The 27034-nt window shown below is 41.1% G+C and overlaps 2 protein-coding genes across 4 annotated transcripts in view; one reads left to right on the top strand and one right to left on the bottom strand.

The window, feature by feature from the left end:
- Positions 1-1610: 1610 nt before the first annotated feature.
- nsl1 (NSL1 component of MIS12 kinetochore complex) lies at positions 1611-18707 on the bottom strand. Its single transcript, XM_072265163.1, has 6 exons — positions 18484-18707; positions 15863-15947; positions 13050-13180; positions 5180-5237; positions 4415-4482; positions 1611-3167 (listed from the first exon to the last, which is right to left on the bottom strand). Exons 1-6 carry the CDS (start codon positions 18604-18606, stop codon positions 2886-2888), a joined length of 747 nt encoding a protein of 248 aa, XP_072121264.1. The 5' UTR covers positions 18607-18707; the 3' UTR covers positions 1611-2885.
- Positions 18708-18723: 16 nt separating this feature from the next.
- LOC140201296 (putative deoxyribonuclease TATDN3) overlaps positions 18724-27034 on the top strand; it is an 82955-nt gene continuing 74644 nt past the window's right edge. For 2 of the 3 annotated variants that reach the window (XM_072265161.1, XM_072265160.1), the window contains exon 1: positions 18724-19001. In XM_072265161.1, the coding sequence (XP_072121262.1) occupies positions 18948-19001 (54 nt within the window). In that variant the 5' untranslated portion in view covers positions 18724-18947. Of the gene's footprint in view, positions 19002-19087; positions 19302-27034 lie in introns of all 3 variants that reach the window. The other variant, XM_072265162.1, reaches the window with a different exon arrangement.

The following is a 27034-nucleotide window of genomic DNA, read 5'->3' as shown; positions in this document are numbered from 1 at the left end:
TATTCTGATGCTGTGTCCTCTTGTTCTAGATTCACTCACTGTTGAAAACATCCTCTCCATGTCCACTCTTAAGCAGGTCTTTCAATTATTTGGTAGGTTTCAATGAGATCCCCCTTCATTCTTCTAAACTTCAGTGAGTACAGACCATCAAATGCTCCTCAGCCTCAACAATACATCCTTATTTTTATATTCTAGTCCCCTCAAAATGAATGCTAACATTGCATTTGCCTTCCTTACTACTGAGTTAACCTGCAAATTAACCTTTATGGAATCCTGCACGAGGAATTCTTAGTCCCTTTGCACCTCTGATTTCTGAATTTGTTCCCCATTTAGAATGCCTACACTTTTATTCTTCCTTACATTTCCCTACACAGTATCCATCTGCCACTTCTCATTTGTCTAAGCCCTTCCGCAGACTTCCTTTCTCAACACTACCTGCCTCTCCACCTACCTTTGTATTGTGTACAAATTTGCCACAAAGTAATCAATTCCATCATCCAAATCATTGACATATAACATGAAAAGCTGCAGTCCCAACACTCACCTCTGTGGAATTCCACTGGTCACCAGCAGTTATCCAGACAAGGACCCCTTTATTCCCACTCTGTCTCCTGTCAACCACTGAAGTCAGGCTAACCGGCTTATAATTCCATTTTCTGCCTTCCTTCCAGGAGATGAACCCTCTAGTCTGTCCTGCCTGAGCATTACGACATTTCCCTGACAAGCAATACCTCCTCCACCATCATGCCTGAAACATTGAGCTGCTAGTCTTGCAACTAAGTCTCACTAATGGCTACAAATGTGCTGGTTCGTGCTCTCATCTTAGGTAATGTGCCTTACCTATATTTGCATTAAAATAGACACAACCCAGAACATTAATCCCCATATGCTGAACTTTTTGGCTCCCATCTTTGCATGTAGGCTGAACATCTACTTTCCCCACACTACTCACTAGCTCCTCTGGTTTCCACCCAGATAGAATCATTTTTCTTGGTGTGCCCCTTAGGGAGGGAGGTGCTGCTAAAGATTATAAAACTAGATAACATGTTTAGTTTGAGGGGAGAAATTTAAAGCTGATACAAGAGGCAAGATTTTCACAGTATGTGGTAGCTACATGAAACAAGTTGTTAAGAGGAAGCAAATACCTGGAGAGGAAAGTAGTAGAGGGATAGGGGCCAATTGCAAGCACAAGATTAGTATAGATGAGAGGAATGAGTACTGTACATCTGTCAGAGGTAATAAGAAATAAATTTTGCAGCTTGTAGATCTTGGGCAGAAAGTGATGCAAGGTTGGACTACTAAGTCTATGGAGTTATCCCATTGTACTGTACATCCTAAGTGAGGATGCCATGTGATAAGGAGTCAAGAACGTAGCTTGTTCTTTTTCCCATGCAATTGGTGCCTTATTCCACACTTGGAAATTGAGATTGAAAAATACTTTTGCAGCAACTTTGGTAAGTACTTGCAATGTATTTGTATACAGTACAGCAAATGCAATAAACAATAGTAGAGTTAAGGTGATAACTATTTGCATATTTTATTCCTATAGAATGTTCTCTACAGTGAAAGATTTAAAAGAACAAGTAAAAAATTAAGATTTACTTGTTCAGTATAAATTCAAAGATCACCATCATGCACTGATAATCAGATGACAAAAATGCAAAATTGTACTTTAAGGTCAATTAATTTGAACAATTTCAACAATTTATAATTATTTAGATTCCTGAAGTAATTGAGACATTGATCTTGAATGGCACAGGCACGGTCAAAATCAAGGATAAAATTTTAAATGTACCTATTTTCTAAGGGGCACACTGCATCTTGAGCATGGGAGGAGGGGGAAGGCTTTGGTGCTCTAATGTTTGCTGTCATTCATTCTTTGGGTTTTCTTCTCTTTGTTTCATGGATGTCTGCGAAGAGTAAGGATTTCAGGTTGTATACATTCTCTGATATTAAATTGAACCATTAAAAAAACAATTCTGTCTCTGGATGGGAACCAGAGTACCAGGGCAGCTAATGGGAGTGGTGTGGGAGGAGTACATACAAAGACAGGAACCAAAAGGTTGAGTATGGTGAGATTAATGTTCCCCTAGCTGTGTCGACTTCAATGCAAAGAGTAATGTACAGCATGGATCAACACGTGGGATTATTAAAAGTTCCTATAATAAAGCATTGCTCCCAATTTAAGAGATCTTAAGTGAATCTACTGTATTTACAGTTTAAATTTTTTTAAAACCAAAACTGATGTACACATACAAAAGGACAGGTATAATTATTGATCTTTACAATATTAAACAAAATGTATTAAGGTGTGCTACATCCTTTATTAAATGCATAACTGACAAAAGTTTAATTTTTCTGTATCATATTTAGACACACAATGTTCATTTTCTGAATAAAGATTTGCTCAGTCACAATATCACAACTGAACAGAATGCTAGAGAGGCTCTTAGTAAAGCTGGAGGAAAAATAAGTCAAACAAAAACTAAACCATTTTTCACATTTTCAAAAGGATGTTGCAGTCTTTTCAGATAAATCAATACTTGTAATAAGAATTGTGAAATGCACAAAAACAAAGAGCAACTAAATATTTAAATCAAGATCCATACCAGTCTAGCATCTTCTGTAGAAATGAAGAAAGATGACAAATATGTTATATTACACATTCTATCATGCTTAATATTCTATTTCATTTTCTCCCTATTTTATGGACATCCAATGTTCTGTTCAATCATGTAGCTAGTATGAACAGACTCAGTCAATTACATGTTGATATTGCCATACTTTGTTGCACATTTGGGTATTAATTGCTTAACATTCACTGAAAACAACTATATTTTATACAGGAATATACAAAAATGTTGGGTCTAAACATCTGGCAGGGTTTATTGACCAAGATGCAGTCTTCGCTTTGGATATTTATAATTAACAGAAGTATTTGTTTTTCTCTTCCTTGAACTACGATTCTTCAGCAATTTCTTTTTATCTGTCTCTATGGGAGTGATATCCGTTTTTCCAAGGGGAAAAGCCTGTCCTTTTTCATTTTGGAGTTCCATCCCTGTATGGTTTGAGAAGACTGTCTTATTTGTCTGTGAGTGCTTCATGACAGAAACAAGATGTAGAGTTTGCAAAAGTCCTTGTGCTTTCTCCATAAAGGCTGGTAACTCCTAAAGGAAAACAAAAATATGGTTATTAGTGCTATTACACATTTATTTAGTTCAAACCATGGAAAATACACAAAAGCTAAATGATTTTTCACATCTTTTTCCCCCAGGTAATTCCTGCCCAGTTTGCCAAGTCAAGACATTGCACAGCCTCAGTAATCAAAGTACTTCATCTAAAAGTTACCTCTATCAAATGAAAAAATCTTAGAAATTAAGGCATAACAAAGATGGGAATTCAAGAAAATGTCTTGCAGCAGCTCTTTCAACGGAACCCTTTGTAGCTGCAATTAGTGCCAGGAGATCTGTGCACATTTCAATAGTACCAATGAGGTAGTAACAGACCAGTAATCACTAGCATGTTACTCATGTAATATATGACAGATGTGTGCCCCAATATGCTACACTAGCATCACAGTTGATGTAACCACAGCTGACTTAGTGCCCAGAAATTCATATTTAGACATGGTATGGTCCCAAGTTCAAACTAGGTAACAAATAAACTAACTGTCAGTCCCACAGGATTAGAATAGCAATTAACAGTTTCCCTAACTTACATCATTCGCTCCAATGTTTTACTATTCAATTGCAGTCACTGAATGGAACTCTATATAGTTTGTAGTGTTATTCTTGGTCTCTTAATATTGCCATCTAGTGGCTAAAATAAAAAAAACATATCCTACAGTCCTGATGCAGGTTAAGACTTAAAATGTCACAATTTCTCATCCCCTCCCATCCCTAAACTAATGAAGCTCAAAGGCATGGCATAAGATGTCTGCATGGATATCCTGCTACAATAGTTTGTTCTTTCAGATTCCAGAAACTGCATGTCTCCTCTGGGCAAATTTAACTGCTGGTTAACAATGACGTACATTAAAGGATTGATTCTGAATCACATGAAATTATGGACCCTGATTCAGACAACCAATTAAGATTTTTTTGTCTGGTACTTTTTTTGGATGGACAAATATACGAATCGCCATAATTATCAAAAAGTTTTATGTAGGCACTTAATTCAAATTCCAATACCCATCTTACTTTAGAGAAATTTTCACACTGATTTTTGTACTTTATTATTTGGAAGATGGAACTTGAAAGCCCCTCTAGGAGAACAGAAGGCCTCACACAACAAACAAGGGTAGGACTGAAAGACCTGAATACTTTCTAAAAACTCTAGTTGAAATGTTTCTGAAATTTGTTAACTGCTGATCGAGTTTCCTCTAGATAAAACTCAAAATATGTGGAATTCTTACCTTCATGGCTTCACTCATATCTTGACAATTTTTTGATGTACTTTCCAATATTTCTGCTTCCTTGAACACTAATGAAAAGCATACATATTAAAATTGGCCAATGCACAAATACCAAAAAGAGTTAGCACCTAGTGGTTGGGGTGTCATGTTGCAAGGTGTTGTTGGTGAGACCACACTGAGTATCGTGCAAACACGAGGAATTCTGCAGATGCTGGAATTTCAAGCAACACACATAAAAGTTGCTGGTGAACGCAGCAGGCCAGGCAGCATCTCTAGGAAGAGGTACAGTCGACGTTTCAGGCCGAGACCGTTCGTCAGGACTTGTGCAGTTCTGGTCAATCATAGGAATGATGTTTGTAAGCTGAAAAAGGTACAGGAAAGATTCACCAGGATCTTACAGGGACATGAGTACAGTACAAGTGGCTGGAGAGACTGGGACCTTTTTTGCCTTGAGCACAGAAACTGAGGGGTGGAGAAAGTCTTTTTCCCAGAATAAGGGAGTCTAAAACTAGATTACATACTGTAAATTTAAGGTGAGAGGAGAAAGATTTAATGGGAACTTGAGGGACAACTCCTTTTCCTCCAACCACACAGAAAGTAGTGAGCATGTAGAACACGCTGTCAAGGAAGTAGTAGAGGTGAGTACCATTACAACATTTAAAAGATGTTATCCCTGATGTAAAAGATTACTTGATAACTACCTTCTGTTGTTTTATTGTGTTAATTAACTCAGGTCTATAGCAAAAATTTATGCTAGGTGATTACCTTGTTCTGGATGGGTTTCCATTTTCATTTGCAGATCTACCATTGGCTGATAAAGCTTCTGCAACAATGAAATGTATTAAGTTTATGACAGTAATAAACAAAATCAGTTAAAATATTTTACTATTAAAGTAATACTACTTTTGAAGCTTGTACAGACTGAGTAATAGTGGTCTAGAATGCAGACTTAATCATGCATGGTAAAAGGAATCAAGGGGGCAACCAATTTCATCACCCTTTACAATTAGTACACAGACCAAGATGTGATACTAATTGAGATGTAAAGAGCATAGTATATTTTGCTGCATGTCAATACCTCTGCATATCAGCAGGCAGCACAATTTCATAACTTCTGAACATCACTTAAAACCAGTCTGTACTGCAAAGCACGGCTAGACCAGGTGATGGGAAATAGTAAAGAACACCTAAACAAGTGAAAGATCGGGCGTTAAAATTTTCAGTGGAGATCTACGAAGAAGGACATGGGATGTTTTGTGTTGCTGGGCATCAAAAACCACTCAAACCACATGGGCATAAAGGCTGGTAAGCAGAAAATTAGTGAACGCCTCTTTCTGGCTGGCACAGCTAGTAAATCTTTGTTCTTTCCTGATTTCTGGCGCCATGGGGAGCATTCATGTTCTCCTTGTGACTCCATGGGTATCCTCACACATCTCAAAAAGTGAAGGCAGGTAGGTTAATTGGCCATATTAGACTGTAGGTGAGAAGCAAGTTGATAGTTGTGTTGCCACTGTAGCATAGTGATTAGTGTAATGCTATTACAGGTGGAGTGTTGAAGTTCAATTCCAGCTCTGTCCATAAGTTTGCATGTCCTTCCCGTGAGCATGTGGGCTTCCTCTGGAAGCCCCAGTTTCCTCCCACATTCCAAAGACGTACCAGTAAGTAATTTAATTGATCATTGTAAATTGTCCCGTGATTAGGCTAGGATTAAATAGGTAGGCTGCTGGGTGGTGTGGCTTATTGCGCCGGAAGGGCCTGTTCTGAGCTGCGTCCCTAAAATAGCGGAGAGAAATTTAAAAAAGATTAGACAACGGGGTCACCCGTTGGGGCACCCTTTGATGTGACCAGAATGAACATTAAATTTTCCTGAATGCCATTGGTATCACTTTGCTTTGGAAACTGAAGTAGAAAACCTCAGTTTATTGAAGAAGAATGATGCACAGCAAAGCAAATATAGCTGCTCATTTAACGAAGGACACTTTTGATGGCATCATTTCTGGCTTATCTGCCATCCAGGACATCTCAAATGTCCTCTTTTCTTAAAGATCATGGTTTCCCTTCTGCCGTCATCAATGATGCCCTCACCCGCATCTCCTCCATTTCCTGCACTTTGGCCCTCACCCCATCCTCCCGCCACCACAACAGGGACAGAGTTCCCCTTGTCCTCACCTAGCACCCCACCAGCCTCCGGATCCAGCACATTATCCTCCGCAACTTCTGCCACCTTCAACAGGACCCCACCACTAAGCACATCTTTCCCTCTCCACCCCTCTCCGTTTTCTGCAGGGTTCGTTCCCTCCACGACTCCCTGGTCCACACGTCCCTCCCCACAGATCTCCCACCTGGCACTTAGCTCTGTAAGCACAAGTGCTACAGCTGTCCCTACACCTCCTCTCTTGCCACCATTCAGGGCCCCAAACAGTCCTTCCAAGTGAGGCAACACTTCACTTGTGAGTCTGTTGGGGTCATCTATTACAGCAGTCCCCAACCACCGGGCCGCGGACTGGTACCAGGCTGCAAAGCATGTGCTACCAGGCCGCGACGAAATGATATGAGTCAGCTGCACCTTTCCTCATTCCCTGTCATGTACTGTTGAACTTGAACATAGGTTGCCAACAGTCCCGTATTTGCTGGGACATCCTGTATATTGGGATAAGTTGGTTTGTCCCATACGGGACCACCCTTCTCTCGGATTTCTCCCACTAAGGTAGAATGTTCCTATAAAACCTTTTGTGCCAAAATGGTGTGAAGCGAAGGAGCAATTACCATTAATTTATATGGGAAAAATTTTTGAACGTTCCCAGACCCAAAGAATAACCTAATAATTTAATACCAAATAACACATAAAACTGAAAATAAATAACACTAACATATAGTAAAAGCAGGAACGATATGATAAATACACAGCCTATATAAAGTAGAAATAATGTATGTGCAGTATAGTCGGGAAGATGAAGGCAAAGCTGATTTGTGGGGAAAAAATTCGGCATGTACGTGCATGCGCACATCACATGCGCACACAGGTGCCCGCGCAAGGCTTCATGGTCATGGTAGTCCTTCCTGGTGTAAAGTGTCCCGGGATTTGACTGCTACTTTTATCCCTTATTTGGGAGTGCGAAAGTTGGCAACCCTAACTGTAAAAGACATGCCGAGGTGAGTTTAACCCTATTTGAAACCCCCCCCCCGCCCCCAGCCCAGTCCACAAGAATATTGTCAATATTAAACTGGTCCATGGTGCAAAAAAGGTTGGGGACCCCTGATCTATTGCCTCCGATGCTCCCAGTGCGGCCTCCTCTACATCGGTGAAACCCAACACAGATTGGGGGACCGCTTCGTTGAGCACCTCCACTCCGTCCGCCACAACAGACAGGATCTCCCGGTTGCCACCCACTTCAATTCTGCTTCCCATTCCCATGCAGATATGTCCATACATGGCCTCCTCTACTGCCAGGATGAGGCTAAACTCAGGTTGGAAGAGCAACACCTCATATACTGTCTGGGTAGCCTCCAGCCCCTGGGCATGAACATAGAATTCTCCAACTTCTGGTCATTCCCTTCCCCTTCGTTTCACTCTGCCCCCTCCCCCAGCTGCCTATCACCTCCCACATGGTTCCGCCTTCTTCTACTACCCATTGTGTTTTCCCCTATTCCTTCTTCACCTTTCCTGCCTATCACCTCCCTGCTTCCCCTCCCCCAGCCCTTGATCTTTCCCCTTACTGGTTTTTCACCTGGCACCTACCAGCCTTCTCCTTCTCACCTCCTTTATAGGGCCACTGCCTCTTCCCTCTTCAGTCCTGACGAAGGGTTCCGGCCCGAAACATTGACTGATCATTTCCATGGATGCTGCCCGACCTGCTGAGTTCCTCGGGCACGTTGTGAGTGTTGCTCTGCCACCCTTGTGCCTTTCGTTGACATTCACCCCCACCCCCCCCGTCTCTTCATCCCTTCTGCTGTTTGTTGTTTGCCTCTGATCCTGGAGACATGCATGCCTCCCCTCCTCTGTCTCTTCTTCTCTCATTTTTTTTGTCCTGACTCTTTGATCCTGGAGTCGTGCGGCCCTGGCCTCATCTGATTCTTGTTCTCTCCCTCTCCTTGCCACTTCCTGACGACGTCTGGCATCATCTCTTGACCATAATGTCCCCCTTCCCTTTCCACGCGGCATAATTAGGCTGACCATTTTTTTTTTACCCTAATGCTGGATAGAAGATACAAAGCACTAACACCAAAGGATGCTGATTATTCTTGATGATGTGGTTGGCGCTCTCCTAAATGGATGTGATATAGTCACCGCTGTCCTTTGACTGCAGCAAAGGGTTTTATGGGTGTCCTGGAGTACGTCATTACAATAAGATTTAATTATCTCTTATTGATGGGTGGCAGTTAGATCTGTCCCAATCCTGCACATGCTGATGGTGATGATTAGCAGAATGTGACCCCTCAAAATAGAGCTGCCCTGCCCTTTTGCTCCGGTAGATGTCGCTGCTGAGGCTAGCCGTGTGCATGCGTCGGGCTGTCACGTCCCAATTTCCATGATGGCCGATCGCATCTCGGGTGAAAGCCAGCCTGTTGATTTTTGGCGAATGAGAAATCTTATACCAATATATAACCCTGAACTTTGCCTGCATTCTGTAAGTTAGCGCATTTTAATTCAATTTAGCCCAAAAAAGTGCTGCTGTAATGCACCGTTTGCGCTAATTGGAGGTCACAAAAACAGAAAAAACAGAGCGTGAGAGTTTTAGTAGTATATAGATTAGAGTAGGATTAGTATTACCGGGGCTTGAAGATTGGTGTGGGCTTTGTGGGAAATGGTTCAACTCTCAGTTATTAATGCAATACTCTGGACTGATCTCCATGTATAATTACATTAGTTAGGGATGAGATCACAAGAGAATGCAAATGATTTTTCTGATTTATTGACAATGAAATGCTTCCACAATAGTGAGCTCTCACAACAATAAATTCCTAGTGAAAAAAGGTGAAGACAGTTGTTAATGAAATTAAAATTTATCAAGTATTTTCAGGGCAACGATATAGAACACAATATTGTGAACTTTGTGCAGAAGTAAGTAGGAGAAAGTTGGGAGGCAGAGAAAGTGAAAAGGTAATTAGCTTACACTTTGAAACCTGGGATTAAAAATGAATAACTATGCATTACAACACTGGTATCAGTCTTATTTTGCCCAAAATTTGAATCAAAATGTGATATAAAAAAGAAAAAGTTGAAACTGAGAACGAAACTCATGATGCAAGATTTTGTGTTGAGAAAGATAAACACAAGGAATATATATATATGACCAATAGGAAATCTCATGACAACTGGAGATTAGGGTCATGTGAAAGCAAACTGAATTATTTGACAATGAATGTTCAAGTAGTGACAGTATTCCTTTCTTTGAAACCCTGACTTGAAAAAGAAAAAGACTACGGTTATTTGCTTCCACTCTGAACTTTGCCGTTTTAGAGTTGAAAGTTGTTTAATCCATAATACACTTCAGTTTTATTTTGGAAGCATTAAGATCTTTATGTTTATACATGCATTATTCCTGAGATACTGAAGTGCATTCTGCTGTGTACTTTACACACTGATACTGCCAGATTCCTGTCCTTGCACTGCACACATTGATCCTTCTGTGTGTCCCTTCTCCACATCATCTCTTTCTGAACTGAGTTTTCAGAACAGAAATAGTCAGGAAAGGGAGGAGCAGCAAAGAAATTGACAATGATTACTGTAGCTAAAAACTTAAGTGTGATCCAATATCGTAGAATTGCAAAATAAAAATCATAGCGGTAGGGTGCCTGGTGATTTAGTTTAGAATCAAACGGAGCATTAACTAATGCACTTTTTGAAAAGAACAGTTGCTGAATGTCTGTGTTTGAAATACAGTAAATACTCCAAGTACAGAAGGTGGCACAGTGATATCACTTTCTAAAATCTCCAGTGAGTTAAGGACAATTGGGATGCAGCACGTGCTCCCTATTGACAGTAGGGTAACTCCTAGGGGTTCTGCTTTCTTTCCACACCCTAAAAACATTCTGGTTGTTAGATTCATTGACAACTGTGAATTGTTCCCAGCAGGGGTGGCTCATGGAGAATCAGATGGGTATTAATGAACACATGAGAAGATAGGTTTAGGGATGTAAATGGTGGAGTGAATCTGAGACCTAGCATCAATGAATCAAAAAGCCTCCATTTGAAAAGATACATTTCAAATAATGTAAGCTAGATTGCTTTTCCGAAGTCCCAGTTTGCAGGAGGATTTCTTTAATTACTATTCTTTTAAAAAGAATACTTGGATGTTAATAACCTGTAACAAGATAAACTGGAGTAGACCTGTGACCTTTTACCTCTACCACTTTCCTACACTTAACCCATACTCCGATACTATTAATATCTGAAAACCTACTGTACATATCTCTAACAAGAGAAAATCTGCAGATGTTGGAAATCCAAGCAACACACACAAAATGCTGGAGAAACTCAGATCAGGTAGCATCTGTGGAAAAGAATACAGTTGACGTTTTGGACTGAGACCCTTCAACACTCCGCCCGAAACATCGACTTCTCCCTGGTAATGACAACTTCACTAACTTTTGCCCAATGACACTTGAACCTCTGGCATACTGACAGTGTCTTCCACAATGAAGACTGATGCAAAATACTTATTCAGTTTTTCTGCTATTTCCTTGTCCCCATTACTACTTCTCCAGCAACATTTCCAGCAGTCCAATATCTATTCTTGTCTCTCTTTTACTCTTTATATATCTGAAGAAACTTTTGGTATCCTCTTTAATATTATTGGCTAGCTTACATTCAGATTCCATCTTTTCCCTCGATGACTTTTTCTGTTACCTTCTGTTGGTTATTAAAAGCTTCCAAAATCCTCTAATTTCCTACTAATTTTTGCTCTATTATATGCCCTCTCTTTGGTTTTCATTTTGGCTTTCACTTACCTTGTCAGCCACAGTTGCATCACCTATCTTTAGAATAATGCTTTGGAATGCAATTATCCTGCGCCTTCCGAATTGTTCCCAGAAACTCCAGCCATTGCTGCTCTACCATCATTCCTGCTAGAGTTCCCTTCCAATCAACTTCGGCCACCTCTACTCTCACATCTCTGTAATTCCCTTCACAGACTTCTAAAATCTTGAGAATGCAGGCTTAGTCCACTTAATCTTTAATTAAACACAAACCTGCCAAACCAAGAACTAATTCTAATCCCCTTTTCATAAATCCATGAAATCTGGAGTAATACAAATCACGTTATACAAGGGGTGATTGATAAGTTCATGGCCTAAGGTAGAAGGAGTCAATTTTAGAAAGTCTAGCACATTTATTCTTCAACATAGTCCCCTCCTACATTTACACACTTAATCCTGGGGTCATGGAGCATACGGATCCCTTCTTTGTAGAAGTCGGCATCTTGGACCTCCAGAAAGTGGTCCACAGCCAGGGGTGATTGATAAGTTCGTGGCCCAAGGTAGAAGGAGATGAGTTATACAGCTCTCATTACATGCATATGCAGTTCAACTCTTTGAGTGACTATGCAGAAAGTTTGAAGTTAATAACAAGAGGAGGAGAAGATGACGGCGCGACAGCAGCGCGCGCGGCCTCTCCGGTGAACGATATCTGTAATCTGTCAAGTAGGGGACCGTGCACAATTCTGATTTGATGGAGACAGACGTGAGAGTACGGAGGAACATCTGGAAAACTTCTGAAATGCCCGCTTCACTGCCGCTGCTACTGTATGGTAACCAGAATCTCTGGAGCAGAAGGCCTCGAATCCTCGGCTTTGCTTGCTTCAGCAGCCGGGGCTAGGTCGAAAGTGCTTGGCAGAGGATGGCGCTCGGGAGGCTGCACCGAAGGGGCTGGTTGGAGGCTCGACGTTTTCGGACAGATGGACTTGGTGTCCGCTGCTTCCAAGGCATCGGCAAGTTGACGGTGCCTGGAGGTTTATGGCAGGGAATTTCTCCCTTATGCCGCCTGCTATCGGGGACTCGGGAGTCAATCGACTCCGGGACTTTGAGACTTTTTTTACCGTGCCCATGGTTTGTTCTTCATCAAATTATGGTATTGCTTTGCACTGCTGCAACTATAGGTTATAATTATGTGGTTCTGTCAGTGTTAGTCTTAGGTTTGTCCTGTTTTCTGTGATATCACTCCGGAGAAACATTGTATCATTTCTTAATGCATGTATGCATTTCTAAATGACAATAAAATAGGATTGAGTGTTCTCATAATCTAATCTCCTTCTACCGTAGGCCACGAACTTATCAATCACCCCTCGTACAATACATTTACAAGACTATGAAATGAATAGACCATTAAACAGTACAGCACAGGAAGTGACTCTTAAGTACGAGTACTGACTATGCTTATTTTAACTAATCTCATATGGCATACATCCTTCCACCTATTGTGCCAATCTAGAGGTTCTTTATCATATCTGTTTCTATCACCTTCACTGGCAGCACAATCCAGGTACCTACCAGTCTGTTTAAAAAAAACTTCGCTTCATAAAATCTACTTTAAACTTCCCTCCCTCTCACCTTAAACTCATGCTCTCTAGTATCTGACATTTTCACCCTGAGAAAAAAAACTCAACAGCACAAAAGATACAAAATCGAAAACACATACCAACAATTCCCTTTCTGCTTTCATGATTTTAGCAAGATGTCCAACGACCCTTCTGGGAAACTGTTTACGTTTTGAGGCTGTCTCCTTAATACATTCATCCAAATCGTCATCCAAGTTCTTTATGTCATTTCCTGAAAATAAAATTGTTAAAGCAAGATATTTAGTAAAAATTGGCTTTTTTTTGGCCAGATATTAACACCACCAATTACTTTAGGAATTAATAGCACAGCCTATCGAACTTACTTTCTCTACAGAAATAAAACAGAAAAAACATTAAAATCCTGTTGACTACCATAACACTTCAACATTTAAATTCAGAAAGATTTAAATTACAAAGTAACTTCTTCTGCTTACATAACCAGAATTTAATTGAAGTGCAATGTCTGCTGCCAGCATGCAAAAAATAAAGTTATGAGGTTTCATCATAATTCAAAATTTTGATTTGAATAAATCAAACCATTTAAATAGAATTGAAACAAGGTCAATTGTTAAATGTCCATTGCAATTTGAGATACCTGTACAAAAAAAAAGGACAATTGATGGAAATTAATAGTACCCTAATTATAGTTTTATTTAATATGCATACCTAGTCTTAGTTCCCATAGATGAAGGAAATGCAGACTGCAGAGAGCAGGATGACACCAAGACTCAAAGTTCTGTAATGAGCAATGGATGGATTCCCACAGCAAACCATTTAAAAGCACTGACAGAGGAATCAAGTCAATTCCATTCCATGTCACTAACAGCTAATATTATATATTTTCTTTCATTTGTTTTTTGCTGTTGCACCAGAGGATTTTGAATAGGATGTCCAGGTTATTCCATTCCAGTTAAAAATGCTTTCAACTCTTATTGATCAGTGTTCAAGGATCAAATTTACACTGAGTTTAACTCAAAGTATCTCCATCTTCTGTAACAGAATCACTTTCAATTACTATAATATGCTCCTTAATATTATTCCTCTAAGTGCTTGCTAAATATATTTGTGTATTAATTTGAGGACTAAGCTCACAGATATAAGGAAAGATGGTGCTAGTGTACAATGCTCCGTCAGTCAACACCTTCCAGATAGTGCATGAAAATGTCTATTTTAATTCCTTCACATCTGTTTCTCATCTTAAATGTATTTCTGGGACTGTTACAGCCTGTAATTTACAATTTGGAGATCCACTGAGTGATCCATTGCTTTGCTGTTTCTGAGAAGATTCTGGGAAGTGAGCTTGTACTTGGTGGGGCTCGATGCAAAGAAATTTAGAGGCAAATTTCGACTCCATTTTGCTGATTGAAGCATTGAGTAAGATTGAGACATAAAGCAAATGCAAAAGGTGAGCGAGAGATCAGTGCTGACAGCCTGTTTTGGCTGTGAGTGGATAACCATAGTGTGGCTAGCCATGGTAAGCAGATAGGCCTCTGCCTCTCTTTCGATGAATGTCAGAGGATGCTTCGTGGTTCTGTGTTTATGGATTGTGGACTTTTTATGACTATGGTTTTTATATTCTGTGTTTTTGCCAATTCCTTTCTACTTTGTTGTGCAGGGGAAGGGGATTTGGGAGTTGTTCTTATTGCGTTTTGTGCGGAGGAAGGGGTTTGGGGGTTGATGTTGCATTTTCTATGGGGGAGGGGGTTTAGTATCGATGTTCTTGCTGCACTTTGTGTGGGGAGGAGGATTTGGAGGTCGAGGTTCTTGTTGCATTTTGTGCAGGGGAGAGGGTTTTGGGGGCAATATTCTTGCATTTTGTGCATGGGGAGGGGTTTGGGGGTCAATGTTCTTGTGTTTTGTGTGGGGAGGGGGATGGGGGTTGATGATGACGATGCCATTCTTTTTTGTGCAGAGGTGGGTTTGATGTTTCTCTCTGGGTGACTTTTAAGTACTTTCTTTATTTCGTGGCTATCTAGAGAAGACTAAACTCAGAGTTGTATACGGATACGTACTTTGATAATAAATGAACCTTTGAACCTTATTGAACAACTCTCAATCTGGACAGTGACAGTGTTCCCAAAAAAAAAAAACTTGGTCTAGCTAATACTTCATAAGAACATGGACACCCAAGAATAGTTTAAAATGGAGACACAACAGAGTGTAATATGTTGGAAATCTGGGCAACTCCCAAAACGCTAGAGCAATTCTCAGTGCGACAGGCAGCATCTATCGAGCAAAATGGACAGTTGATGTTCCTGGTTGAAATCCTCCTTCAGGACTGGAAGGAAAGACGGAAGATAACGGTATAAAATGATTGGGGGGGGGGGGGGAAAGAGTGTTTGCTGGACAGAGCTGTCAAGTGATGAGTGAAAGGTGAAGGGGTAGACAGGCAGATCAGGGTGGGGAAAATGGGAATGATGTAAGAACTTGGAAAGTAATAGGTAGAAGCGAAGATGATGAAATCTCATAGTAGTGGACCTTGAGGTGAGAAGGGGAACCAGAGAAGTAGGTGATATGCAGATCGAGAGAACAGGAAAGGGTATTGGAGTGAGTGAGATAAGGGAAAAGACAGTAGTGACAGAGGTAGTGGATTATTCTAAGTTGGAGAAATTGATGTTCATGCCATCAGGTTGAAGACCACCATGGTGGAATATGAGACACTGTTCCTCTAATGTGCATCAAAGCCTCAATTTAGCAGTAGAGGAGAATGTGGACAGCCATGTTGGTATGGGAGTGGAAAGTGGAATTAAAATAGCTAACCAATTAAGCAATTGAGCTGGACAACTACAATCAGAATTCAAAGGTAAGACTTTTTGTTAAGTTCAATATTTATCTTTTCACCTCTACATCCACCACATACTCTGATAATGAGCTGGAATTTAGTGCTCCATACCATATCTCAATTCATCATCCTCCGCAACTTCTTGCCATAACATTCCATTGATAAGGATGTTCTCCTGAACAGCTGTTTCAAATATCTACAAAAATTAATGCACATATTAAAAAATAGATATACAATTTAACCATAAGATATAGGAGTGGAATTAGGCCATTTGGCTCATTGAGTCTGCTCCGCCATTCAATCATGGGCCGATTTTTATCCCTCTCATCCCTATTCTCCAGCTTCCTCTCTGTAACCTTTAACACCCTTACTAATCAGGAACCTATCAGTCCCCACTTTAAATATACAGGTGCCCCCCGTTTTTCGAACGTTCGCTTTGTGATACTTTGCTGTTACAAAAGACCTACATTCGTTACCTGTTTTCGCTAACAGAAGGTGTTTTCACTGTTACGAAAAAAGGCAGCGCATGCCCCGAGCAGTCAAGCTCCTCCCCCGGAACTGCATTCTAGCTGGCATCGCTTAAACACGTGCCTGTGAGCATCTGTGCTTTATGTCGATTTATTTTGAGCATCCATTTGCAAGATGAGTTCTAAGGTGTCGGAAAAGCCTAAAAGAGCTCGTAAGGGTGTTACACTTAGTGTAAAACTAGACATAATTAAACGTTTCGATCATGGTGAACGAAGTAAGGACAAAGTGAGTTTGGCTTGTGGAAGTTAACGAAGATGATGTTGAAGAGGTTTTGGCATCCCATGACCAAGAACTGATAGATGAAGAGCTGATGCAATTGGAAGAGGAAAGGATAACAATCAAAACCGAACGCAGTAGTGAACAGACCGAAAGTGAAGTTGTCCAAGAATTGAACGTGAAGCAACTGCATGAGATTTTCGCTGCAGTGATTGCAGAAAAGTACCACTTTAATTTTGAAAGGGCATATTTGCAGGATGGTTTGAGTGCTTACAAAGAACTGTATGATAGAAAAATGCGCGAGGCTAAGCAATCAAGCATACTGTCATTTTTCAAGCCTTCCACACCAGCCACAGCAGATGACGAACCTCGACCTTCAACAATGAGGCAGGCAGACATAGAAGAAGATGACCTGCCTACCCTGATGGAAACAGACGACAATGAGATGACATCTCAGTGTCTCACCACCCCAGTGGTCCCAACATTCGGGCCGCAGACCGATACATTGCCGCGAACTGTGCAGTGGTGCAGCGGTAGCCGGGACGCACCCAGCACATCTTTAAGAAAAAAAAGCCGAAATAAACAAGCTAATTAATTTGGTGCCGGGCAGCATCTAATTAATTAGCTTGTTTATTTTGGCTTTTTTTCTTAAAGATGTGCTGGGTGTGTCCCGGCTACCGCTGCACCACTGCATTCTTCGCGTATCGTTATCGGTCTGCGGCCTGGAGGTTGGGGACCACTGCACCACCCCAACCTCCGACGACTCAGCCTAACACACCATCATCAGTGTGCTTGGCGCTGTCTTCCCAATTCCGGTAAGTGATACTACACTGTACATACATTATTTCTACTTTATATAGGCTGTGTATTTTTGTGTTATTTGATATGATTTGGCCTCTTCATAGCTTAAAGGTTACTGGAGAGAGTGTTTCTGCCGAGGGTGCTTGCTTGAGATTTTTGCTACAGTGGACAGTGTGGCAATGATTGTAGAAAAGTATTCTTAGGCTGTGTATTTATCATATCATTCCTGCTTTTACTGTATATTACTGTTATTTTAGGTTTTATGTGTTATTTGGCATGATTTGGTAGGTTATTTTTTGGGTCTGCAAACGCTCACAAATTTTTCCCATATAAATAAATGGTAACTGCTTCTTCACTTTATGACATTCCGGCTTACGAACCGTTTCATAGGAATGCTCTACCTTCGGATGGCGGGGGAAACCTGTACCCAATGATTTGGCCTCCACAGCAGTATGTGCCAATGCATTCCAGATTCAGCACCATCTAGCCAAAAGAAAACTTCTCATTTCTGTTCCATAGAGATGTCCTTCTATTCTGAGCTTGTGCCCTCTGGCTCTAAACTCTCCCACTACTAGAAAAATCCACTTCACAGCAGCTCTAGGCTTTTCAATATTCTGTAGGTTTCAATGAGCACTCCTCGCATTCTTTGAAACACCAGCGAGTACAAGCCTGGAGCCATCATAAGCTCCTTGCGTGTTAACCCTTTCATTCCCAGAACCTTTCTTGTAAATCTCCTCAGGACCCTCCGCATCATTTCTTAGAAATGGGGCCTAAAACTACTCATAAAACTCCAAATGTGGTCTGACCAGTACCTTATAAAGCTTCAGCATTACATTCTTGCCTTCTATATTCTAGTCCTCTGGAAATGAATGCTAAATTGCATTTGCCTTCTTAGTACTGACTCAACCGACACTAGGATTCCCAAATCTGTTTGCACCACTGATTTCTGAATTCGATCCCAGCTTAGAAAACAGTCCACGATTTTATGCATTTAACAAAACATGGCCATACACGTCCTTCCACTATAACTTGGAAAACCAAACTACCCTCCCCAGTGCCTCACCCCTCCATCCTCCTCCGTCTCTCCACCTATACCCACTCTCTCTGTTCCCCCCCCCCCCCACCACCACCTCCACCTCCACCTCCACCTCCACCTCCACCTCGGGGCCTTTGTTCACCCCACTCACCCGCCGAGCCTCCAGCTGCCGCTCTCCCTGCAACCGATCGCACAGAGCCTCCGACAAGCGCTCAAGCGCCGCCGTCACCGGCCGCTTCGAGCAGCAGAGCACTCGGCCGCCCGGCAGCGCCATCCATCCACCCGTCGGTGCAGCTCTGGAACCACTCCAACACTAGGAGACTTTGCCGCCACTTTTCCAAACAGACGAACTTCCGCCGAGTGCAACCCTAGAGAATTCCGGTGAAAAACATTACTTCTAATACCGGTTCCGCCAGAGCCCTGGTCAGCCACATCACGGAAGGAATGTGCGTCCCAATTTTAAAACAAATGGTTTAGAGCCCAACCTGGTATTGCTCGTGAAGAATATTCTCCCCCCCCCCGAGAATTCCTAAAATAAGCAAATCCGAAAGTAAAACGCTGCACTTCACTAATGTCAAAGGACGGTGAGGTGCATCCTGTGGCGTTCCGGGCAGTATGAGCGGATTTATCGATTGTCACTGTCACTTAGCGGCGCAGGATTTCCTAACAGTAAGACCTTGGGCTCCAGGCCCTTTCATTCTCAGCAAAAGCTACTGCCCGCTTAAAATGTGAATTATTATTGTGTAATATTTCAGGTCTGCATTCCTGGGCGGAGGATTCATTCCTGGCGGCCTTGCTGTTTCGAGCTTGGCACCATTCTTTCAGACGGGAGAAAACAAACAGGGTGATCCTGATGGAGGGTCTCGGCCCGAAACGTCGACTGTTTACTCTTTTCCATAGAAGCTGCCAGACCTGCTGAGTTCCTCTAGCATATTTCAGCATCCCATATTTTTTCTTGTTTGAAACGAGGTGATCCTTGTGTTTTTTCCCCAATGAAATCAAATTAATAACGTTTATATTGCCATTCAGTATTGCAGTATTAAACCTTTTAATAAAACACATTTACGTTCTTCTTAAGAAGACCTTCGGGCTGGAGGGATAATGTTTCGTATGTCAATATCATTGATGCTAAACGGGCTGTGCTTAACTCCATTAATGGCAGAGGTCCCTGGACAGGACTGGTTGTAGACAGTTCTTGGCACCAGAAGATTAACAAGCTTCAGGCAGTCCAGACCTTCCAGCAGTAGTCAAAGCTTTTCTTCATATGTGGCAAAGCAATAGTGTATAGAGTTCAGTCTAGCATCATGCAGCTGGTCAACATAAATCTCGACGAAGACAACTGGATTAATTTCTAGACAGTCTTCAAACTATACAGGAAGGTGAATGACCTTCTCAGCATGCAGCGTATTTAGATTCCTGGTATACATTAATGGTCTAATAGGAGTTGGGTGTTCTCAAAATGAATCAAGTGACTTGGTGCTTGTTTGAAATTTCTGTTGATGAGGCACTCTGTCAGACAGAATCTTTTGCATTTTCCTCCAGGACAGCTTTGTGGTGAAAGGTGCTTTTCCAAATAAATTTTACAATGAAGGACCGGTAGTATGGCATGGCCCACCTAAATGGAATGTTCCATGGCACTGACCCATTCTTCTCCACATCAGGGACAAGTACAGCCTCGACAAGTAGTGACATCTGATAATTGAGTACCCAGAATTTATACAGTGCTTAGTTTAGCCACAATCAAAGGTAGCCATCAGGTGATGGTTAAGTTACATTCTTCCCCTCTTTCTCAGGAGAACTATACATCACATCCCTGTGGATATGATCCACTTTGGATTAATAAATTAAGTGGCAGATGAACAGCTACATTGCTGGAGTGGCATTTGGGCCACTCCAGTACCACACATAGCAACACCAATAACATTGTGTGCTTGATGACCAGATTCTTTCCTGTCTGAGAAAGTGCAACTCCTGCATTCCCAGCTCTGTTATATCATGGCTTTTCACTCCCAACAAATTCCTGCTGCATGCCCTGGCTCCTCTGAACCAGATTTTGATAGCACTTTCCCATGTAACTGAAGGAAATGCAATGCCTGTGCATTCACCTTTTTCCTTCCCACCAACCAAGAATTCAAATAACAGTCCAAGTGAAGCAGTGATTCATTTGTACTGCATTCAGTGCTCATGATGTGGCCTCCTCTACATCGGAGAAATCAAACAGTTTGGATCACCTGCAGTGGAGTAGCAGCATTCAATTCACAGGAGTGACCTTGAACTTCTGGTTGCCTGTCATTTTAATTTATTGCCCCTCTAGCATATTAAGCCCTGTTTTTGGTCCCCTGCACTGTTACAGTGAGGTCTAATGTAGGCTCTGGGAACAGTACTATTTTTGCTACCCTGCTTCCCTTCCCTCTTTTATTTTTTCTTGCACGATATACATCCCTGTAAGCCAGGCTGTAAAATGTCACCCAATTCAAAACTGGTGCCAGATGCTGATCAATCTGCGGACTGACAGTGAGTCTGTGCAGAAGATGGCAGCACTATTCTTGCAATGGAAAACTTTTTGGTTGCCTATGCAAACTTTATTCACAGCCAGATGCACTCTATCAACTCTGTATGCTTCAGAACCAGAATCAGGTTTATTATCATCGGCATGGACATGAAATTTGTTAACTTAGCAGCAGTTCAATGCAGTACGTAATCCAGCAGAGAAAGAGGAAAAAAATAATAAATAAAATAAAACAAAACAATAATAAATAAATAAGTAAATCAGTTACATATATTGAATAGATTATTAAAAATCTGCAAAAACAGAAATACTGTGTATTAATAAAAGTGAGGTCGTGTTCAAAGCTTCAAACTCCATTCAGGAATTGGATGACAGAGGGGAAGAAGCTGTTCCTGAATTGCTGAGTGTGTGCCTTCAGGCTTCTGTATCTCCTGCCTGATGGTAACAGTGAGAAAAGGGCATGCCCTAGGTCCTGGAGGTCTTTAATAATGGATGCTGCCTTTCTGAGACACCGCTCCCTAAAGATGTCCTGGGTACTTTGTAGGCTAGTGCCCAAGATGGACCTGACTAGACTTACGACCTTCTGCAGCTTCTTTCGGTCCTGTGCAGTAGCCCTTCCATACCAGAGAGTGATGCAGCCTGTCAGAATGCAACTATAGAAGTTTTTGAGTGTGTTTATAGACATGCCAAATCGCTTCAGACTCCTAATAAAGGATAGCTGCTGTCTTGCCTTCTTTATGACTATGTCAGTGTGTTGGGACCTGGTCAGATCCACAGAGATCTTGACACCCAGGAACTTGAAGCTGCTCACTCTCTCTACTTCTGATCCCTCTATGAGGATTGGTATGTGTTCCTTCGTCTTACCCTTCTTGAAGTCCATAATCAGTCTTTTGCCCATTAAGTCTTCAACAGCCTCCTCCAAAATACGCTACCACCAATCTTTCTCCACGCAGTCCCAGTCCTTTCCCACTGATAGCATCCTCAGATCAGTCTGCCCTGACACTGTCCCTCCTTGATACTTGAAACTTCCCAAGAAATTCTAGAATATTAACTCCCAGGGGAAAAAATAAATTAAACATTTTTAAAGCCATTGCTGTAACATTTCATTTGATCTTTAATAGCTTTGTAGATACATTCATTAAGTTTTTTACCATTGAGCCAATAGATTTGAAAGACCAAGATTATGCAGTATTTGTAACAAATCGTTTTCTGGCTCTTTACACTTAATTGTAAAGATATAACAAAAAAATAGCCACTAATACTGTACTGGTTACTGACTACAATCCAGAAGTCTTTGGTGAAAAGTATATGGAGGTGTTTGTAGAATCAGGCTTCAGTGTGAGTACCTGCATGATAAATAGTACAGTATGGCCTAATGGTTATGCATGCACAATATGAGGAGTGAATGGACCACAAAACAAACCACTGAAAGAACTCAGAAGGTCGAACAACATCTGTGGGGTGTGGGTGAATGGCGGAAGAAATTGTCAATGTTTTGGATTAAGAACTTGCATTAGGACTGAAATTGACTGATAGGTTGTTCTAAGGCAATAGAATTTTTTCTCATTTTCAACCTATTTGATTTGAACATAGCAGACACCTGTCATTTTAATATATATTTTTAAACAATGATAAATTTCTGCTTTTAAGATGCTATCATGTGGATAAAGGAGTTGATGAGAGCAGCTGGTTCAGTGTAGTTTGTGACCCGTAGAAATGAAAGATAAGTGATTGGCCCACTTGGTTGCAGTTCTAGTCTGATCCTGCGCTAAAAATATCATTTTATTCTTGGAGTTTATGGGACTATATAGTTTAAGTTTCCAAGCAATCATACGAAAGCAATTATATTGTCTTGTGAATAACTGATTTTAAAATTGCATCAAAGGCATAAGGATAACAAGGACATAAGGGCAATGTCTCATTGACTTTCTGCTGTGAAACAAGCTAACTTGCGTTAATGAACATTGACTTCTCTAACTTCCGTTAATGCCCCACCTCCCCTTCGTACCCCATCCATTATTCATTTATTTATTATATATAAATATAATTTTAAAAAAATTTCTCTCTCCTTTTTCTCTCTCTGTCCTTCTCACTATACTCCCTGACATCCTCTGGGCTCCCTCCCTCCCCCTTTCTTTCTCCCTAGGCCTCCCGTCCCATGATCCTATCATATCCCTTTTGCCAATCAACTTTCCAGCTCTTGGCTCCATCCCTCCCCCTCCTGTCCTCTCCTATCATTTCGGGTCTCCCCCTCCCCCTCCCACTTTCAAATCTCTTACTATCTCTTCTTTCAGTTAGTCTTGACGAAGGGCCTTGGCCCAAAACGTCGACTGTACCTGTTCCTATAGATGCTGCCTGGCCTGCTGCATTCACCAGCAATTTTTATGTGTGTTGCTGGAAATGGTCAGCATGCTTTCACTCCATTAACCAATGCCAAGGGCACCAGAGGGCAGTATTGCCACATATTCCTGTGCAGAATTATAAGCAAGGTTCAGCCAAGGGTCAAGTACTGGAAGATTGGAGGGTTACAATGTGCCTTTTTAAAAAGAGTAGCAAGAATAAGCCGGAGAGTCTAACATCATTGGTGGGAAAGTTACTGGAGGGGATTCTGATTGACAGGACCTACCAGCATTTTGGCACAAGGACTGTTGACGCCCCCTCCCCTCCTCCGGGGGAGCGCGTCTTGGGGTTGGAGGTCCATGCAAGTCTGGAGTTTGAGGGCTGGAGATAAAGTCCATGATCAGTGAGTTCTGGGATCGATAATGAAGGATAACATCTGAAGGTCGAAGACCAAAGTTGGTTAGTCCAGAAATCAAGGCATGATGGGCAAAGTCTCTGAGTTGGCATGTCTGAAAATCCAAGGCCAAAATCTGCAAGTCTGTGATCCTGGCCCAGGAAATGTGGGTTGGAGGCCTAGAGGCGGTCTGTCCTGGGGTCAAAGGCTTTTGTTTGTGTGTGAGTGGGTAGGAGGGAGGAAAGGGGCTTGTTTTGTTGTTGTTTTGTTACTGTTGTGGTTTGTGTTGTTATACTGAACATTATGGGCATGCTATGTTGGTGCTGGAATTCGCGGTGTTATTTGCGGGCTGCCATAGGTCGTGTTGGTTGTAACTCAACAAATGACACATTTCACTGGATGTATCAATGTACATGTGATAAATAAATGAATATGAATTCAGAAAGATGAAGAATGATTAGGATAGTTATCTTGTCTTTTTGCATGGGAAATCATATCTCGCAAATTTCAGGGAGTGTTTTTGAAGAGATGATGAAGAATATTGCCATGGGCAGGGCAGAGATAATTGTCTACATGAGTTAGCAAGGTTCTGAATGGTAGATTAGAAGATTAGATCACATGGAATCCAGGTGAACTGGTTAACTAGAGACTAAATTGGCTTAGTGGAGGGAGTCAAGGTGGTACTGGAGTATTGTTTTCTAAATTGGATGATTGTAACCAGTGATGAGTTGTGTGGATAAGTGCTGGGTCCACTGTTAATCTTTTGTATTAATGATTCAGATGAGAATGTAGTTGGCATTCTCATCCAACTTGTTAATATAGATGAAGACCTAATGATGTTATAATGGGCAGTGAAGATTACAGTGGGATAGAGATTGACTGGGGAAGTGGGCCATGAAATGGCAGATGGAATTTAACTTGGATGAGTGCAGGTGTAACGTTTTGATAAACAAATCTGGAGCAGGACTTGCACAGTAAATATCAGAACGATGAAGAGTATAGTAGAACAGAGAGATCTAGGGATTCAGATACATAATTCCCTGAAAGTGTCAACGCAGGTGAACTATATGGTTTAAAAAAAGCATTGCTATGTGTGCCTTCTTCAATGAGTTATCAGAAGAAGCTGTAGAGGCAGGTACAATTAATTAAAAAAAAATTAGACAGTTACACGGATAAGGAAATTTTAAGACATATGGGCCAAATGTGGGCAAGTGGGACTGATTGACTTCATTGGCATAGATGAGTTGGACTGAAGGCCCTGTGAAATATGATACTATGAATGATAAAGTTTCAAATCATTCATTTCTTTTGCTGATTACAGAACTTAATCGCAAAAGCAAACAGGTTTGATCAATCCACCTGGCAACACATACCATATCAAGAAATGTTCGTGTGATGTTAACACAACGAACTTCCTGCTGCTCCTTACTTTGTAGCCTTGCATACTGAAGGTATTATTTCTGGTTTATTTTATTAATCAGGCGTTTTATATCATTCATGTTATTTTGGTGAGTCTATTTTACTGACGTATGTGTTCTGGATCTTTGCACTGGCAATATATATTAAATAAAATTTTCTTTGATCTGAATTTTTAGTGTTCAAAACATCAAGGGCATAAAGCTCACATGACCACTCCCAATGTAAACAGCTATTCATCCTTGACTTTTGCATTGGTCTCAATATGCATTGACCTTAGTTCTGAAGAAGTTGCTATCTTCCTGCCATCAATCGGGATGTTAACTCCTCAAAGGTTTATAAAACTAGACAAGCAAAAATTATTTGCCATCGATAAATAAATATTACAGCAGTACATCTTCTATTTTCAATAATTTGTAAACTTGGTTGAATGATTTTATAGTATTTCTTTTCTAAAGCTACAGCCTGAATTTTAGCCGTAAAATGCAATCATTGTAGTCATTTTCATTTATTTGCTGGTATACTCACTTCTGAATCAAGGAGTTATGAGATCATTATGATGTAGCTGAGTACATGATCCAGACTGAGAATAAGTGCAGTAATTTGTGAGTAGTGTTTTTTTTAAGATAGTGCTTTAAATAGTTTCACAGAAGAATAGAACTCTTTTTAGTATCATAGTATTCTACTTTCAAGATTCAAGTTTTTTTAATGTCATTTCTAGTTCCCAAGTGTAAAGGGTAACAAAATAATTGTTACTTCAGATCCAATACAGCCAGCACAAAAAATCACAATATGATAATATAAATAGATAAGATAGCTTATATACATAGATTAATTGTATGTCCATAAAGTGACTCTAGGCACAGAAGTGCCTGTACTTCTAAAAGGACTGACAGGAAATGATAAAGGAGTGATGGTTGGGGTGTAGTGGGGTGGATTAGTGGGTGGAGGTGTTGATCAGCCTTACTGTTATAACTGTTTTTGAGTCATGTTGTCCTGGTGTGGATGCTACATAGCCTCTTTTCAGATGGAAATGCGACAAACAGCCCATAAGCAAGGCTGGGTGGGATCCTTCATGATGTTACTGGTTCTTTTCCGGAACCTTCTGTACATATGTTCTTATTGGTGGCGGTGATGCATTGGGCAATTTTTGACTACCAGTTGTAGAGCTTTCCTGTCTACTGCCGTGCAGTTTACATACCAACCAGTGATGCAGCATGTAAGGATGCCTTCTACTGTGCCTCTATAGAATGATGTGAGTATATATGTGCATAGTCCAGCTCTCTTCAGCCTCCTCAGAAAGTAGAGGCATTGGTAAGCTTCCTTGATTGTATGGAATGTGTTCTGGGAACATGAGAGGTTGTGCGAGATATGCAGTCTCAGGAGTTTGAAACTGCTCGCGGTTTCCACTGTTGTGCTGCCGATGTAAAGAGAGTTGAGTGGTGTAAATTCTTCTGAAGTTGATGACCATTTCCTTTATCTTGTTGACACTGAGGAAGAATTAATTTGCCTGCACCAAGCCTCGAGTTATATGCACAATTATAACATCAACGGTGAAGTCAGATACTTTTGTGTGCCAGCAGTGTAATGTTGAATTTTTGTTACAAATGTTCTGTATTTTTGATGTCCATCTTTATGGACGTTGTTTAACAAATATAGTGGAATCAAATTGTGTGAAACAAAAACGGGTTCAGTTTGTTTTGACATTAAAGATTCAACGCTCTGCTGCCGGGGAGTTTGATGTGTCTAATGTATTCTCCATCACTAGAGTGACATGGACATTATTGCTCCTGTCTCCTTCACGCCCCTACCCAACTACTATCTTTGCTTTCTGGATTGTCATCCAAACAATCATCATCTCCCCAAGTTAAACAACCCTTCCTCTTACGCCTTCTTTCATCTACCTGAACAATTTCTTTCCCATCTTGATACTTGCCAAGTGATCCCTTACAACCAGTTATCTCATTCATCACTCTGAATTTCCATCACCCTGAACTCTTCTGTAACTTACACCCTCCTCCCCCACCATCCCCATCCCCAGGA

This window comes from Mobula birostris, chromosome 8 (assembly GCF_030028105.1).
Source record: "Mobula birostris isolate sMobBir1 chromosome 8, sMobBir1.hap1, whole genome shotgun sequence".
Taxonomy (NCBI): Eukaryota; Metazoa; Chordata; class Chondrichthyes; order Myliobatiformes; family Myliobatidae; genus Mobula; species Mobula birostris.
Note: the sequence above shows the minus strand (reverse complement) of the source record. Positions and strands in the feature narration are given on the sequence as shown.

Coding starts and splice junctions, on each gene's coding strand:
- nsl1 (XM_072265163.1), bottom strand. CDS start 18,606: ATGGCGCTGCCGGGCGGCCGAGTGCTCTGCTGCTCGAAGCGGCCGGTG. Junction 15,948..18,483: donor GGCAGCTGGAGGCTCGGCGG/GTGAGTGGGGTG, acceptor TAATTTTTGTAG/ATATTTGAAACAGCTGTTCA. Junction 3,168..4,414: donor ATATGAGTGAAGCCATGAAG/GTAAGAATTCCA, acceptor GTTTTCCTTTAG/GAGTTACCAGCCTTTATGGA.